The sequence below is a fragment of the Chaetodon trifascialis genome, chromosome 15 (assembly GCF_039877785.1).
Source record: "Chaetodon trifascialis isolate fChaTrf1 chromosome 15, fChaTrf1.hap1, whole genome shotgun sequence".
Classification (NCBI taxonomy): Eukaryota; Metazoa; Chordata; class Actinopteri; order Chaetodontiformes; family Chaetodontidae; genus Chaetodon; species Chaetodon trifascialis.
The window spans coordinates 5223599-5242381 of record NC_092070.1 but is presented as its reverse complement, the minus strand read 5'-3'; the positions used below and the strand labels follow the sequence as shown (position 1 = coordinate 5242381).

At 43.0% G+C, this 18783-nt stretch overlaps 1 protein-coding gene across 4 annotated transcripts in view; it reads left to right on the top strand.

The window, feature by feature from the left end:
• LOC139343282 (thyroid hormone receptor alpha) overlaps positions 1-12287 on the top strand; it is a 107622-nt gene extending 95335 nt beyond the window's left edge. For 2 of the 4 annotated variants that reach the window (XM_070980813.1, XM_070980814.1), the window contains 7 exons: positions 9-70; positions 2402-2502; positions 5602-5749; positions 6369-6574; positions 9036-9182; positions 11148-11406; positions 11574-12287. In XM_070980813.1, coding sequence (XP_070836914.1) covers positions 9-70; positions 2402-2502; positions 5602-5749; positions 6369-6574; positions 9036-9182; positions 11148-11406; positions 11574-11824 — 1174 coding nt within the window. In that variant the 3' untranslated portion in view covers positions 11825-12287. Of the gene's footprint in view, positions 1-8; positions 71-2380; positions 2503-5601; positions 5750-6368; positions 6575-9035; positions 9183-11147; positions 11407-11573 lie in introns of all 4 variants that reach the window. The other 2 variants (XM_070980810.1, XM_070980811.1) reach the window with 1 other exon arrangement.
• The last annotated feature ends 6496 nt before the right edge of the window (positions 12288-18783 follow it).

Here is an 18783-nt window from a genome sequence, read left to right as displayed (position 1 = left end):
CCTCCCAGGTGGCCAGATGTGCCGAAGAGAAAGAGCAAGAACAGCCAGTGTTCGGTGAAGAGCATGTCTGGTAAGGATCTTTCATCTCCGCCTTCGCCTCCTCATTTTGTTGTCACCTCCAAACAAGCAAGTGAACACAATTCAGAACAGGTTTCTTTTAAGACGCTCAGTCTTTTGATGTGCTGCTTGATCTGGTCAGTGCTCAGTGCAGCCCGTCACTCCACAGCAGGCTCCCGCGAGCCTGAATGGTCCCTTCTATGATAATCTCCTCCTTACCATTTTATATTTATATTATTTTCCTCCAGAGGCTTTGTCGAACACAAATTAGTTCACCTAGGTGACCAGAGCCTGAGATTTGTTTGAATGAAGCTGCAGACAGAAGTCTTTCAACAAGATACAAGATAGATAGAAGATACAAGACTGCAGTACAGAACAGACAAATTGGACCAAGCTGAATGTGATGTACAGTCTTAAGCTTCACACAGTGGCCTGTTTTACTTGTGAGATCGCAAACATTACTGGTGCAAACAATCAGCATCAGGAAACATCAAGACTTGATTTTTTTTTTGTTGTTTTAGTTTTAAATTAATGTGTTAAAAGCCCTGGCAGGCATTCGACAATCCTATCAAATATTGATGATGGGCCCAGGATTTCTGTTATCCATTTGTCTGTTGAAGTCTGATGTATTTAAACATCTCCAGTTATAATGTCTGCTGACAATAATTCAGTTCCCCAGTCAGATGTCAGAATGTCCTCGCTCTACACGCTGTTTCCCTGCTGCTTCTCTGATGTCCGCCCTCTCTCTTGCTCCTTTGCTGATATTTTCATGTCTGACTCTGTCAATTAAGGGTTTATTTCAACCAAACCAGAGCTGGTGATTGTAGGAACAGTGGAATGAAGTGTGTTTTACGATGCCAAAATGACTGTTTCTGTAAATGGAGTCCGATGGCTTTGGCAAGAGCGATGTAGCAGCTATTTCTGCTTAAACAGAAAGGATCTTACTCGGGAACAAAAAGTTAAATCAGAAGGGATCCTTTCATAATGTTGTCACACACACAGTAACAGTGACAGAAACAAACACTTTCAGTGGATGGACATTGACGGTGCGCTGTCGCTCCAGAGTGGACCAATTTCAAAATTGTCTCCATTAGACACTTTGACATAAAATCATGGAAAAATGGGTCCAGAAACAGAAATTGGACTCAAATTTCTCCCTTTGTCCGGGGTTCAGACAAGACACGAGGACCAGCAGTTTATTGGAAAATTGAAACAATGCTTTTAACATTAAACTCCTGGATTGGTCCTTAAGGAGATCAGTTAAGCAGTGACAGGCAGACATAGTGTTGCACTTACTTTACTTTTGAAGGCTTACTTTTAAAGCACTTCTCATCACAGACTGCTGTGAATCAGCTCAACATGCAGCCCTGTTTCATATTGTTTTTTTTAAGCCTGGGTCAAACTCTGAATAGGAAACAGTGAAGCATTAGGCATCAAAAGCAAAAGCACGTGCAATGCAAGTTAGCTTGATTTTGTAAAAAAGGGAGTGGTTTGTCCTCTTCTTGAATTCAGGGCACATATAAGAGTAAGACATTGGTCAAGCAATGTTCCCCTCTCTTATAACAAAGTTGGATTATTTCTTTGGAATCCAGAATATCTGCGGGACACTTTAAGGCTTAGCCGCAAGTCGTATCAATGAGTGTGTTTGAGAGATACTGTGATTATGATAGGGTTTTTCTGGGTCATGTGTGTATCAAGGTGTTTATACAGGTGGGGGAGGTGCTTAGGCATTTCAGTGGATGGCTGTAAGTGTGCTGCTGCATGTCTGTGCTCTTCAGAAAGTCTCAGGTGGGCAGTCTGTTTGAGGAGGAAGTCCTTGTGCAACAGTATGACAGCGTTGAGGTTAAAGTTCTAAAGAGAATAAGAAGACAGACTTATTGTAAGTGTGGGTTAAAGTGAAGGGAGACATTCCACCTCTGCAGACAAATGAAGTCCAGGTGTAAAGCATTCTTCATGAACTGTGGGGGTGTGACCTCATAAACCTGCATGATATCAGGTCTGTGTGCAGAGTGGACTGCAGTGTGCTTCATCCTGTGTCAATCTTTTGGGGCCCTTTGCACAGGAGCTTCATTGAGGCCCCTGTGATAACACTCAGCCCCTTCCTCCCTGTCCTCCTTCACCCCTCCGTTCCCTCATCTTCTCCTCTCCTCTTCGTCGCCGCCTCTCTTCGTCTCCTCCTCTCCCCCCATCATTCAAACTCTTCCTCTTACCTTCCGCCCTCACCGTCCACCTCACCTCACCTCCCCTGCTCATACTCATCGTTCAACCTTCTCACATTCCATCCTGTCTTCCTCTTCAACCTCCTCCTCCTCCTCTCCTATAGCTCTTAGTGTTTCTGTTCCAGGGTACATTCCCAGCTACCTGGAGAAGGATGAGCCATGCGTGGTGTGTGGGGATAAGGCGACTGGCTACCACTACCGCTGCATCACCTGCGAGGGTTGCAAGGTACAGTACAACATCTCCCTCTTGCTAAATGATCTTTGACTCAGTAGGGCGGAGCAGATGAGTCAGGGGAAATGTTCACGAAGCCTCTCAGCTGAACAGCGGTTGTCTAATCATAGCTTAGCATCTGTACAAGGCAGCGTAGCCTGTAGTCACAGAGATCCTCCATGTATAGAGCAAAAGGGAAAGAATCAGCTTAAATATTGTGTTTATCTGCTCTAACATAAGCAACAGTCGTTAGCATGTCCAGCTAGCTAGCATATTCCCTCCAGTAGGTTCCTAACCCAGTGGCGCTCCTATGGCCAGAGCCATTTCATACTACATTATTTTGCGGCGTTCCATATCACTTTAAAAAAATGGAACATTCATGACGAGAAAAAAGTAAAAAAGACTGTTTTCAACCAACTCATGAAGCCCCCAATTACTGCAACTGCAGCTTATAAAATGCGCACAAACAAGATTTCTCTACTCATTCAGATCTTGTTTGCACAATCTGGCCCCAGCTCAAAATGACCGCTGGCATGACAAGTAATTTGGAATTATATCCTTGACATTTTGGTTTATTTTGCTGTCATAGTACCATCCTTTGAGCCTTGAGGCTAATCAACACTGGCAGAATTGCCTGAAGCATTTTTAGTCATTCGTCTTTCAGAACAAAGGCAGTCCATTAAGTATTAGTAGTATTCTAAGTTGTAAACAATACAACATATTGCGAAGAAACACAAATAGATGTACATGGAGTGGATGATTATGTTCAGTATATCCATGTAGACATGTTTATATTCATTATGTACAGTGTGCGTGGTGTATATTGATGATGACAGTGTAAGATGATGCATGCACATGTTAAAAATTGTGCATTCCAAATTGTGAAAATATAACCTGAAATGGACGTAAGTGGATGTTTTAGTGTTACAAGGTTATTGACACTATACGACTGATAACAGGTCATCAGAGTGATGGCCTGTGGGAAGAAACTGTTTTAGTGTCTGGTTGTTTTGGCGTGCAGTGTTCTGTGGCGCCAACCAGGGGCTCAGTTTGTGCCAGTATGATGGATCTGCAGTGAGTATGCGTCTCTGTCCCTTTCCTGTTTGGTAGCCGATCCAAACCAGACAGTGTTAGATGAACACAGAACAGGCAGTGTAGAAGTGGATCAGACGCTCCTGAGGCATCTTCAACTTCCTGAGCTGGTGCAGGAAGTACACCCTCCGATAGGCCTTTTTGATGACAGCAGACACAGTGTTGCTGAGTACAGTGACCTCACAAATACGGCCTATGTGCTGGTGATGCTGAAGATCTGAAGAAGACTGAACATCAGTCTGAAAAGCTGTTTGGATGTGACCTGGTGCAAGTTATTCTGTGGAGCTCACAGGAATGGACACAGAGCTGGATCACGCTCTGTGCTGACTCTGAAGGTTGATCAGTTTCTGAAATGACAGCTGACAGCAGCCCACAAAGGAACCATTTTAAAGGTCCAATGTGTAGGATTTTGGAGAATTTACTGGCAGAAATGTAATAGAATGTTCATAGTTATGTTTTCAGTAGTTTATCTTTACAGAGAAAGTGGGTCCTGTTCCACAGAGCCCAGCATGTTGCACCGCCATGTTTCTACAGTATCACAGTACAAAGAAACATGGGTGTTGGTTACAATCTGCAGATGCCACGAAATCCTGCACAGTGGACCTTTAAATTCTGACAGCAGCCTATTGGTTAACAGAGGCCATGGCAAAATTCAATTGTGAACTCCTCGAGTCCTCTGAGCTAAAACAGAAAACAAGCTTATGAGCTTCCTGAGCTTTACACCCTTCACTAGAATGGAATTTGTTGGTTTTATTTAATCGGGTAGTCCATTGACATGACTTAGTCCATCTGTCAACACTCTGTGACTTCCCGAGCCTATCTGTGCCTCAGTGCGCTGGTTCCTACTGAAGAGGAGGCGTAGTGTACACATGTGGGTTAGACTCAAAATGAACCACAGTTTACACCAGCACTGTGTAAATGATCATGTCTGCTTTTTTTTGACTTGCAGCTATTTTTCATGCTCCTCAACCGTTAAACTCATAGTTGGACATTTTGGGAAATGTGCTCATTAGCTTTCTGCCACAAAGTTGCATGAGAGGATGGATGCCACTCGCATAACTGCCTGTTAAAAGAAGGCTGGAGCCAGCAGCCAGTTATCTTAGCACAAAGAGTCAGGTGTGAGCAGTTGCCAGGCGAGCAGTAGACGCTCCAGGACATCACTGCTCCTAGCCAAGAAATCTCTGCGCACATAACCTTCTGTCTCACCACGTTTCAAGTCTCTGAAGGCTGTTTTTACTACCATGCTCTAAAGATATAAACTGAAGCAAACAGCTGCCCAGAAGTTGAGAAAACGTATTTGGCTCTCTAACAGTCGGTGATATGTGTTGGAAAAATATTGGCAGTTGTGTTAATAGAACTAAAACATGCATAAAAACTGGAGGCTTAAAAACACTAATATAACAAATAAAGAATACAGAATTCAAGTTTCTCACTCTCACGCTTTTGCTCAAATGTCTGCATTGTTTATTATCATCATCATGCAGGAGGCCTCGTGATGGCAGGTGTGGGTGTGTTCATCTGCTGAGCAGAGGTTTATTGTCCAGTGATTGGCGACCTGTCAGCACCCTGCCCACGCTCTCTATCTATCCTTGTACCACTCTGCCGCGCTCGCACTGCCATTGATGCAGACTGAAATCCCTCTGTGATGATATTATGTCATGAAATTATGAAAGGATGGGTTTGGGAGTGACCAGTGAGCAAAACTCTTGTTTTGATATGTATTTAGAGGGATTTCACATGTAGCAGAGCAGCTTCTCTTGCCTGCCTCCCCGATACTTAAACCCTGTCCAGAATGGGATTCTAATCAAACTGCTCCCCAACTGTCTTGTATAAAAGTGCTTTGTGAGAGACACTCAGTCAGCCATCACTTCATTACTTAGCCATTCTTGGCAAGCAGATGCTAATTAAGACACAAGAACATTTCACTGATTTAATTTTGATGTTATGGAGTTGCATATTTTCCTCATACTGAATGCTTTCTGTCTCTGTTCTGGTTTTTCCGTCTTTCTTTTGCTGCCTCAGGGTTTCTTCCGCAGGACCATCCAGAAGAACCTCCATCCATCTTATGCCTGTAAATATGAAGGCTGCTGCATCATCGACAAGATCACCCGCAACCAGTGCCAGCTGTGCCGCTTTAAGAAGTGCACCTCTGTGGGCATGGCCATGGACTGTGAGTTATTATGCGCTCATGTATCGAGGTTGGGGTTGCTACTGTCACTGTGCAGCTGTTGAAAACGCCTTTGAAGCACCGAGCTATTTACTCACGCTCGGTAGTGTCAGTCTGTCAGTCTGGTCGCCTCTTTGGTGCAGGTTGAATGGCTTTATTTGAAATGTTTGCACAGCTATTGGATGGATTGCCTTGTCATTTAGTACACACATTCATGTTCCCTTGAAGGAATTGTTGTAATATTTTTGATGCTTACTTAACTTTTCATCTAGCGCAATCATGAAGTCAGCATCTCATTTGTCTAATACTTTTGGTTTATGATAATACATGCAAAACTCACAACATTCCCACCAGACCAGCCTCTGCTGTACTCTGTTAAGTGCTAACTAGTTAATGTTAGCATGCCAATACACTGATCTAAGATGGTGAATGTAATGCAGTACCTGCTAAACATCAGCATATTAGCATTAGAACTGTCATTGAGCATGGTACTGTAGCATGAACTCAATAACAAACATGCATTTAATTTGCATCTTAAAATACAGATAAACAAACAAAAAACACAAAATCAGAAATTAAACAGTAAATTAAACAATATTAAATTCTCCTCCCCCATCATCAGTGGTCTTGGACGAGTCGAAGCGCGTGGCCAAGCGGCGCCTGATCGAGGAGAATCGACAGAGAAGGAAGAGGGAGGAGATGGTTCGGACGCTGCAGTTGAGGCCGGAGCCAAACAACGCAGAGTGGGAGCTGATCAGGATGGCCACAGAGGCCCACCGGCACACCAACGCCCAGGGCTCCAGCTGGAAACAGAAGCGCAAGTTCCTGGTAAGCTTTTAGATCTGAGCAGACAGAGCACGGCTGCATGATGAGGAAAAACTGATGGGAGGTTAGTTAACGGAGTTTGACTCTGATTTGGCCTACTCAACAACATGTTATCAGCTGTGGCAGCAGCAAAATCTTATCTTACCCAAAGCACCTAATTGTCACCAATGAGTCAAAAATCACTCTCCTACTCACAGTCATCAGTCAGATCTGAGCTTACAGACATGATGCAGACATTTTTAGATTTAGTGTGATCTACTCCCTCTTATTTTTCTCATTATATTTGTCTCTAAATCCACTTAGAAATCATAGAAAAAAGAGTTCTTATGACTCCAGAACATGCCTGAGAATCATCATGTTTTTAAGTTTTCTTCAGCGTCAAAGTAATCAAGTGATGGCTGTCTGTACATCCACTGCAGACAGGAACTACTAATAGCTACTTCAGCATACTTCTGATGGTGCCAGTTAGCCAATATGTAAACAAATATAGGCTGAAAAAATACTCCACAGGGCTCAAGTTGTTGTCTACAGTAAGTGCTAAACCCTTGCCATAAATGATTCAGAGATGAAAAAATATGCAGCAGGCTCAACTGCCCACTAGCTTTTGAGCTCTAGCAAAATGGCCTCTACTTAATCCATGAAATCATTATGAAAATATAACCAAGAAAAGTCATTAGTTCATTATTAGTTTCATTATTAAACATCTAAATCCTAATACTCTTCAGGGTTGTGGCATGTACGCCTTGATCACACTTGTTGAATCCCTCTCTCTCATATTTATTAATTATCTCCATCGTACTTCATTCCTTCTTTTATTTTGCTCATTATTCCACCAGCAGTATGTTGAAACTTGCCTCCACTTCAGAAATCAAACACATCAAAGAAAGCCACTTCGTTTCATTTTCAAAAGAAACTATTTTGACAGCATTCCTTTTCATCAGCAGCTCACTCTGTGCTCGTCCCATGGGATCAGCGCCACGTGCAGACGCATGAGTCTGCACAGCCGATGGGTACCTTCAGGCAAAGGTCAGATGACAGTTACCAGGCAACCAATCCATATAGGCAAAGATAGGTGTACAGTCAACTACAGTTTTTGAAGGCCTGCTGAGAAATTGCTTGGGGGGGGGGGGTGAACAAACAAGAAAAGGATGCTCAAGAGAAAAGCACAGATTCCATATTTGGGAACAAGTGACACAGCAGGTGAGGCCAATCAGAGCGCAGAGAGTCTTCACTGCTTTCCTCTTTGGATTGGCTGCGATCCTCTGGAACCAAAGTTTGGGAAGTCATATACTGTACTGTATACTGAATTCTGCTTACAGTAAGCTGCAAAAGAGTGCATATTTTTCATATAGTCAATAAAAAACACGACCGATGTGAGTTACGTCATCCAGATACTGCTGAGCGATCAACATCTCACACCTGCACTGTCCAGACTCAAGACCTCACACCACTTTTTTCAAGCATTGTGGAGTTACTGTCTGTCGGAGCACTTTGAAAACTATTGAGGAGAACAGCCAGCATAGAGTCGTAAATTCCCAGGCACACTGTAAAAACCATGTCACTGCTACATGATTTTATAGCTTTCACAGTTGTTCTTTCATATTTTCTTAGGTTTCATCCAAACGTCCTGCTGATTACCCCCCCCCCCCCCCCCCCAAGTCTCCCTCTATTGGCTAATAAAGGATTCCTGTCGATGCCTTGCCTGAGGCTGCTTGCTTTCTGTTATAGCTTTCAAGTTCCCATTTAATCAAAACAGAATAGGGATCAGTTGTGTGGCTATGAATGGAAACCTGCTGACAACCTTCTCCCAGACAGTTAGATAACTTCCTAGCTCAGCTCTCCTTGGTGCTGAACCCACTGTAGCACAGACCAGGTGCTCTGATTGGAAGATGCAAAGTGCCTTTAAATCAGACAGAGGATCTGTGTGTGTTTAGACCCATCAGCATCTGTCTCATAAAACTGCATTCATATAGCATGCTACTATTGCTACAGCCTTCTAAACTTACTACATTTGTCCACATTGTACCACAACATGGCTCATGTAATTATCTTTACATTATCTTGTTAAACTTACATGAGGTCTTCCTTGAATACAGGCTAGAATTTTAACCTCTAATTTACTCTGGTCTCCTGTCTGCTACCCATGCTGTCTTTTATAGCACAGTGGCATTTAAATTGGTTCCATGTGAGTCTCTACATGGAACCAGTCGATATTTTCGGCTTTTAACAAGTCTGTAAACCTTTTAAAATTTCAGGCTTTGCTTCTGTTTTTCACTGCTCCGGTCAGACAAAGTGTAAAATAGAAGATAAAAAAAAAAAAAAAAATGTCAGGAGAGTCTAAGCTCAAATATCACCTCACGAGCTATTTGAGCCTTCACAGCTCATGGACTTCGCTCAGATATCAGCAGTCCCCTGTGACACTTTAGCCCTGATTATCTTGATCTGTGTGATGTCTTGTTTCTAGTCGGATGATATCGGCCAGGGTCCGATGGTGCCCACCTCTGATGGAGATAAGGTGGACCTGGAAGCCTTCAGCGAGTTCACCAAGATCATGACCCCCGCCATCACACGAGTCGTCGACTTTGCCAAGAAGTTGCCCATGTTCTCAGAGGTAGCCTCAGTGGCTGGTGTGCGTGTGTGTGTGTGCGTGCGTGTGTTTAAATCTGTTTCAACACTCAAGCATTTTTGTGGGCTCCAGTCTATCATCAGTCTCAGTACATGGTGCTTTAAAAAAACTTAAAGTGCCTCACAGTATCATTAGTGCTTACATTTTTGGTCTGGGTGGTCTCTGCAGCCATCCAGCCCTATGCTGCTGTTTACTGCATGTAAATCACATCTCCATGCACCATAGCAGTTTACTCAGAAAAGACCAATCAAATATGAAAAGTGTATCAACTGACCACTGGAAAGACCTCTCTTTTGATGTCCAGTCATAGCTGAGCAGCCAGGCCTGTGAAGCTGTGGATTTCCCCACATGTAAAAGCGGCATACATGGAGCTTAACTCCTAGTCAGCGTCTAAACATTGTGTTCTTTTTTTAGCCTTTCCAAAAGCAAACGCACAGGAGCAAAAATGTGAGGATTGAATGAAACACTGTGTTTATCTCTTCTAACAAGAGCAGCAGTCGTAAACATGTCCGGCTAACTAGTTTAAGGCAGTAAAGTAACCGAGTGTTGCTTCCAGGCCAAGGAGGACGTGGTTAACTGACTACCTTTAGCTGGGCCACAGAGGTTACGGGGGTTAGCTGTTAATTAGTGGCACATCCACTGTGTTGTGTTTCCTGACCGTATGGAAGCCAGTGCTGGATGCTATTGTAGGGTAACGTTAATGGCTCTGAGCTGCTCTTTATTGCATCAGGGGAAGTTCAGAGTGGAGGAGCCCCGTATAAACATCCCTTGCTTGTTCAGGTACGCTAAGCAGCCAAACATAGTTATGTTAGAATTAAATGTCTGATCTTACATTAATACTAAGGACTATCTCGACTCTGCAGCCAAAGGACAGCCTCAGTCTTTGAGCGCATTATCATGCGTGAAGCCATCGAGCAGGTATTTAAGAGCTTTTTACAGGGTTAAGACAGTGCTTTTAACTTTATTCTTAACAGTAGCTTGAGATGATTGATATTCGTCATTATTTTGCACCCTCACTGACAGGTTTAGTGCATCATATCTGTCGATTAACATCAGTCAAAGTAGTCAATACGCTCTGGTTCCATAGGGGTTATTTTGATGACACTTTATAGCAAAAATCTGGACAGTCAAATAAAAAGCAGGAAGCAGAGACTCGGAAAAATAGGTTGGGTTTTTGGAAGCAGCCTCTCCAGACTCATTTCATGAACCCTGTTTACCAGCTAACGAGCTTGTTAGCCTCAGTGCCTCTGTTGATTGGAAAGTTCCTCTTCCTGCAGCCTCTGTCATGCAGCTTGTCAGCTGTTACACCAAATAATTATTGATCCCTTCCCCCACGCTCTCCCTCCCTCCCTCCCTCCCTCCCTCTCGAGGATGTAATGACTCACCACTCATTGGTATTGCTCTGCTCTCTGCAGAAAGGATCTGTGTGAGACTGCGTGTGCCCTTGCCTGTGTTCCACCTTACTCAGTGCGGTCATCATGTATATTGTAGGGGCTTCCCAGTTACATAAGGTGTGGCATGGGATTTGTTGTGATTAGCAGATGATAGCTCTCTGCAAGGAAGCACTCCAAGATAATTGTGTTGGGGTTGAAAAGCTATTATATCACATTTTACTGTGCATTTCAAAGGTTTGAACATCTTTATTAGTGCAGCTTTCATAATCGCAAGGTATTTTAAAGAAATAGCATTATCTTTCCAGCCATTATTTCAGCTTAATCGGTTAATTCATTCATTGTGAAAACACAGATGATTCTGGTCCAATCTGAATCCTTCAGCGTTTATGTTTAATCTAAAATTTCATAACAGCCATAACGAGCTTTACTTACTCGTTCATTATATTGTAAAAGTAGATGAAAACTGATCTCAAATAAATGTGACCTTTAAGATTGAAATTCTTATCCTGTCATATTACTTCCTGGTGACCTCATGTGTTGCTGTGGTGCTTCCCAGCTGCCTTGTGAAGACCAGATCATCTTGCTGAAGGGCTGCTGCATGGAGATCATGTCGCTGCGCGCCGCTGTACGCTACGATCCAGACAGCGAGACGCTGACGCTAAACGGCGAGATGGCCGTGAAACGGGAGCAGCTGAAGAACGGCGGGTTGGGCGTGGTGTCGGACGCCATCTTTGATTTGGGCAAGAGTCTGGCTCACTTTAACCTGGATGACTCGGAGGTGGCTCTGATGCAGGCCGTGCTGCTCATGAGCTCAGGTGAGGAGGAAGTAAAGTTATCATATGTTGCATGATGTTTTCTGAAGAGGGAGTCTGTGATAAAATGATTTCAACCCTTAGTATTGGATCGTTACTTTCTGCTGAGGTTGAAATGTTGCATAAAAGTAACGAATATATATTTCTTTCTCTCTTCTTCACCACTGCAGACCGTTCAGGGCTGACCAGCGTGGAGAAGATCGAGCAGTGCCAAGAGGCCTACCTGCTGGCATTCGAGCACTACATCAACTACCGCAAGCACAACATTCCCCACTTCTGGCCCAAGCTGCTGATGAAGGTGACGGACCTGCGCATGATCGGAGCTTGCCATGCCAGCCGCTTCCTCCATATGAAGGTGGAGTGTCCCAACGAACTCTTTCCCCCGCTCTTCCTGGAGGTCTTCGAGGACCAGGAAGTGTGACTTACAGGGCGCCGAGTCCCCCATAAAGAACCGTACACACAGAAGGAGATAAATGGGGTGGCTTTGGCGTAAGAGGAAATGTGGGGGAAGGACAAGAGGAGAAGAAAAACAAGATTTCTTTTTCTTTACTGGGAATGTACCCTGTAAACTTTGTTTTTTGGCCCTTTTTTGTCAAACACCCACAAGACCCCACTAACCTGCCACCAGCAAACACACGTCAACATCACCTGAGAGAAACACACTGACAATCTGGACATTCTGAGAAGTACACACACACACAGAGTACACAGTTACAAACAGTTACAGATCTTCACAGATGGAAATTTCAAACACACTGCCGTGAACGTACAGTAGATCTATATGCAAATCTCAGCAATTAACTCCTCTTGCACCGGTATGGACAAACAGCTGTACACTGTTCCTACACTAATGCAAACCAACACCAATTCATCTCACACCTCAATTAAGTTAGTTGTTATTTTTATTTTTTATCTCCGGGACCTGACTCATAGCTCCTCAGACAACCCCCACCCCCACCACACACCCATCTCCAGTACATCTCCATAACTGCAGCGGCATCCTCCGTCTGCGGGTGCAGCCCTCCCCTCACTCCGCCGAGGCCCTGTGAGTGTTTGTCGACCTACCTCCCTCACGTACTGACCTCTCTATCTCTCTGTCTCACATACATACAGAGAAACACACACACACACACACACATTATGTACATGCACAAAACACACCCCCACACTCTTACCTCATACCTTGTAAAACGTATTTCCTCATTAATTGTGTGGGTGGTGGTAGCTTATGGAGAAAACATGGAGCCATGCAGTCCTCAGCTACCCATGTACCTCTGTGCTAGTATTAGGAGAACTTACAGTGGGAACACTTTGTATGATGCCCTCATCTATAATGTGTTACTCATGCATCCATACCTCTCATGACACATAATAATGCATTATAATAGTTGCTGTGTGCATTATTATGTTTTATAACTGCAGCCATAAGACATTATAGGTATGATTTTTAATGCATTAAAAGTGTAATGTTATGAACATTATGTTGCTTTCTGTGATTATACTGAGTGCAGTTATCAATAGGGTTATATTAATATCAATAAGGTTTTGGGGTTTGTGGCATTATACAGTAAATGCTTGTTGTTTTCTTCAAGTTCAGGCAATAGTTTAGCAATTTGGGAAGTAAACTTAATTGCTTTCTTGCAGGGAGTTAAATGAAAAGATTGACGCCACTCTCAACAATAGCCAGCAGCTGGTTATCTTAGTTTAGCAGAAAGGCGGCAGTTAGCCAGTTAGCCTGGCTCTGTCCAAAATGTGAGTACTATATATTATGGAGGTTATGTGCTGGACTGGTTCTTGGATTGGTTGGATTTCTCTACCTTTGGACAGAACCAGGCGAGCTGTTTCTTGCCTTTTTACTTTATTAGCGTAATTCCTAAAGTAGCAAACATAGGTCCAGAGTAATATATTTCAAAATTGCCATTAAATTTCCCCAGAGGAAGAGGATTTTCATCAGCTCAAAGTTTCTCTTTCTGTTATACTTCAGTTTGTGACCAAATACCTTCTCAACTAATATCCATCAGCCTCAGTTGTACTTTGTGTTTAGTGCTAATTAATAAATGTTAGCATGCTAATACGCTGAACTAAGATGGTGAGTACATTATTATTATTTGCTAAAGTTAAAGCAGCTTTAATCAATATTTTTATATGAACAGATCACGACCTGTTGTTTGACTACTTGTAAAAGGTGCTCAAAGTGATGAGACAACAGAGAATATTGAATATTGGAAAGACAGGTGGACAGAGACAAGTCTCCAGATTAATGCTAACATTGCTAAATAACGGCTGACTAGCACGATAAGTCAGTTCTGTGATAACTTTTTGATTCTACTACCCCCAAGTGACCAAAAAATCAATTACGTTTAGCATTGTCAAACACCAAAATGAGATGCTTGCTCTAACCCCATTCCTCATTCAGTATATTTACAGAAAGCACTGTTTTATTCGTAGCACTTTCCAGCTCCTTTTCTTTTGTATTGTAATGATACAATATGATTATGTGTTATTTTCAAAATAAAGTGTATTTTAGCTCTAGGCTACTTAGAAAGTGTTTCCAACACTGAAGAAAATAGTTAGGTTACAACCTTACTTCATTCAAAGAAAACACATTTTAAAATCAAACACATGTAGGTGCAATATGACTTGAAAGAATGCATCATGTTACTAATCACTTACAGTGTATGAGTATGTGCATGTATGTACGTATGTATGTATATGTGTGCATAAATACATGCATGCACATACATATATATATATATTGCTACAATACCTCTCCAACATATACCTCCTGTTTTCATTACCTCACATACACATGCAGATCACACAAATCCATCCAGTTGTTTTTTTAATGCATTACCTCAGTTGTTTTGTTGCTCATCCCATCTTTCCCCTTAATAACTACTGGGCTGCACCACACTTCCTGTCTCCGTGTGTGTATGAGAGTTGTCTTCTCATCAGAGCCCTGCCCCGTCAACCGCACCATAGCCCCGCCTCCTCACCTCCCCGCTGTCTTGTGATAGGTTCAGCACTGGCAGATAGTGGTGGTGGTGGGAGGGGATGTCACTTACTATACCTCTGCAGCCCCCCCCGTCACCTGAACCTGTTTCAAGTCCAGCCTGAAACTGACAGATTCTACCTCACCTCTCATCTCCGTGCAGCTGCCCCTCCATCTGCAACACACTGATACGCATGCGCACATATATACATATTAATACAAATATATATATATATGTACACAGTGCACAAATGAGTTGCCAGCATGGAGCGGTTTAGTGTGCTGCTCCACCAACAGTGTACAGCAGGTCTTCTTGACCATGGATCAACATTTGACAGCTGATATGGCAAACTTCATCATTTTCTCCCCTTTTCATTTTTTTCACACACCATGTGGGACCAACGGTCACTTTGGATTCTGTTTTTATTTAGACACCTGAAATGACGACGAGGGCAGGGGTGAATTTGTGACATTACAGCGTGCCGATTGAACTGAAAGGAAACTGTCAGGGGACAATGACAGCTGGAAGCTGGGACTCCAGTGGAAGCCATTTTGGCCCGGTTGGGTCAGATCAGGACTATTGTGGGTGGCGACTGGGAGGTGAATAAACAGCAAATGAGTCAGCAGTATTCGCCTGTGGATATGTTTCCATCCCGGCCAAGGGGAGGGAAGCAGCGAGCGAGCAACTGTGCAGGTAGCGATGTGGCTCAGGCCAAGCCAATAGCAGATTGCCACAGAACAATGGACCCTTGTTCTCGCACCTGCAGTACATCTCCCGATCCTTTCCTCGCCACCGCAGCAGAAATGGACGCCAAGCCATTTAAAAAGACTTTCTGAGCGACTGTCCTATCCCAGAAACTCACAATATGAATTAAACACTGCTGAAATAAGCTCCACCAACCATATCCCAAATTGCCATCCACTACAAATAACTATCAGGTTTTTTTCTGTTGCACTAAAACCACAATGTCTGTATCCCTTAGTAGCCCTGAACCCCTTCCTTTATCCCATCCCTCACACCTTTCCTCTTCTTGCCTGTCTTAAGCAGTCTTAACAATATTCTCTGAAATATCTCACACACACACGAAAACACACACAGTCCATTCTCTCTTGTGTTGATTTTCTGTTGAAACCAACAAGGACTGTGACACGGCCTTTGGGCACCGCCACTCTCAGTGTTACAAATCTATGTTGCAGGGTATTCAAATAGATCCATAGGCGCTGAATACACAGGGATATACACACACATACACAGCAGCAGCAACACACACACACACAGCAATAGGATGATCAAGCAGTACAGTTTCACACCTGCCATCTCCAGGCCTTGTGTGTTTGTACCGCACTCTGCTCACTATCACTGTGAATGAAAGCCATGCTGCATGGCTCAGACAGGGAACCGCTGGCTTAGTAATTCTGACATGTCAATGTGCCTCACAGAGGTTGCTAATACAATATACATAATACAGTCTACAGAAGCATATATTTCTAGATATACATATACAGATATAGATATATATATATATAAATGTTACAGTTATTGTCTGTGGTATTCGAGCTATCAGTGGCTGAATCGCTGCCAGTTTAAATCAGACCGTGAATCTGTCTGACCAGTCATGTAGCAGAGGGTGTCAGAACTCCGTTTACCCAGCTGTATTAATATCTGTAAAGTAATATTTATGCATTGTTTGCAGTTGACGTCATATTGCATTATGATGCTTGTTTGCCTTGTGGTGATCACCAACTAACCTTCATAGTTTACCCACCTTTTGCATACCTCTGAATCACTTCATATAGCACAGGAAGTACCTTAGATCAGGTCTGGTCCACACAGCTTGGTGAATTCAGGTTTAGATTTGAGCTGGCAGCACAGCCAGTCTCTCTCTCTCTGTCTCTCTCTCTCTCTGCCTCTCTTTCTCTCTCTGTCTCTCCGTCTCAGCCAAATGATCATCGGAGAAATCCTCCCCACCCTCTTTAAGAACCACACCAGCACCACAGAGCACACTGCCTTCAGCCATGATCAGTTGCACCAGCATAGCAGAGAGACAGACCAATAGTCAGTGACCACCCTCTTCACCGAAAAGCCATTTTACCTGGACATCACTGCTAGCTATGTTATGTTCACACAGCGGGCAAATCCAAGTAGTTCATTAAATCTGATCTGTTAATAGTGTCATTTTTAATTGGCTTAACCAAATTTGGGTCTGGACAGCCTATTCATTTGCTGTCTACATCACCCTGGTTGTCATAGCGACATGGCAGCCAGACACGCAGTCTTTTGCGCATGACCAACAACTCGAGATACTGCAACTAACTGATGACACGGAGTGAATTACTCTGTCTTTTATTGCTTCATCACCTCCTTCCAGTGCATTCTCGAAAACAGGCATGGAGCTTATGAAGGCTGCTTCTTCTTCTCCTTCTTCTTCTCTGCCTGAATTCAGAAGAGAAAAATGGATTTGCTCTGCGTATTTGAACATGACCAGGGTGGTGGTACATGAGGCAGTTGTGCAGACAAAGCTGAAGGGAAATGCCTGCCGTTATAACAGAGTCCAAAACATGTTTCCTTGTGACAGTGAAGCACTGTTTGACAAGAGCAGCAGTGATGAGGTCCATGAGAGTCCGTTTCTGCCTGTACGCCCTGTGTTAACTTTCCATACTTCCTAGCTAAGCTGCAAAATATAACCGAAAGAAATCTCAGTCTTTTCTGCACCGTGACCACAGAATTGTGTATTCTCTCTCTCTCTCTCTCTCTCTCTCTCTCTCTCTCTCTCTCTCTCTCTCTCAGATTAAAGTTAGGCTTAAGGTTTCTGTTCGTTTACACTAAACTAAAATGTGAACTTTATGTAAAAGCTCTGTCGTTGCAGCATGGCACAAAACCATAACAACCACTCTGAAGCAGTTCAACTCTCATGCAAGCTGTTTTCCACAAATAAACTACTTCTACTGCTTTTATTACTTACCCAGGGAAAACATATGTAAGTCAAGAGCACTCTCTCTCTCTCTCTCTCTCTCTCTCTCTCTTCCTAACATCTGTCTTTTCCCGCCCTTCCATCTCCATTCCCCCAAACCCCTTTTCTAGTTTCTCCTGACTTTACATCCTCATCCCTGTCCCCCTTTTCTCTATTTATTTCACGATGTCCTCTTTCCCTCCCACACACAGACATACACAAAAATTCACAGAAACCTACCCCAACTCATACGAGCACTCTTTGGTGGAGAAAGACGACAATCCCTGCAGGAATATGTCCACATGTGGAATGTAAAATACTGAAATTGTACGATTAAAGACACGGTGTGCAGTCCCACACTGATGTTGTTTTTGATGTTGTTGATGTTGCTTTCGTTGTGCACCAAGTGTTTGTTGTTATGCTTATTCTAGGGTGGATGAGTTTGCAGGTGGGGTTAAAACCTTGATCGTGTGACAGACTGCTATTGACAAGTCCTTTTTTAAAAATATAGTATGTTTATAAAAGACTTGTGGTGTTGGGACTGAAAACCCTGAGTGATGTAAAGAAAGAGATGAAGTGACTTTATTTTGGATAGAGGAAAAAAAGCTGTTTTTTATGATTATTCTTTTAATGTCGTTATTACTTTGCATCTGATTTTCTTGGTAAGTGAATGTCTGTCTATCTGTGTTGATGCTTTACTGTGAGAAAATGGCTGTATATGCACTTTCAGACCATCATTGGTGCAGTGGTAGCTAGTGCTCAAATGTCACCCAAGGGCCAGGGTTCAAATCACCTTCAGTTTAGCTAATTGAAAAATACACTGAAAATGTCCTGCTGTTCATTTAGCATTTAAACGTTTAAGTTGCCTTATTCTGGTGTTAGTCTGCAATGAAATGTGATACACATTCAGAATAACACTATGAAACACAGTTTTAGGAGCTGGCCCATTGGTCACATTACATGACATGATCAAATGAGAGTTTGGGTAAGAGCTGGCTCTGCAGTGTGTTTGATAGCACTTTATAGCCCACACGATGTAGGTCACTTGAGTTACTCAAAGTATAACCTTTTATTAACACACACTTGGCATTTATACTGCATATTTGTTTTAGAATTGATTTGAAACAGATTCTCAAGTTTCAATGCCTGCAGTTGGGTTTTTCCCGCCTTTTTTGTCAGTTACCACCATGGCTGCCTGTGATAGGCTGAGACACTGGAAACATGCCCTAATATCTACTTCCCTTTCCTCTTAAAGGAGCAATGGTCATCATATTTTTTCTTGAACCTAGGTCCTGCTCCCACATTCGCGTAATTAGGATTTCTACAACGGACAGTTCTAGAAGCTGTTTTGGGTCTTAAAGATAATTTGTTGTTTCCTGTCAGTGAACAACTGACCACATGGTTTCTTCAGTCTCTCATATTCACACTCTTAGGATA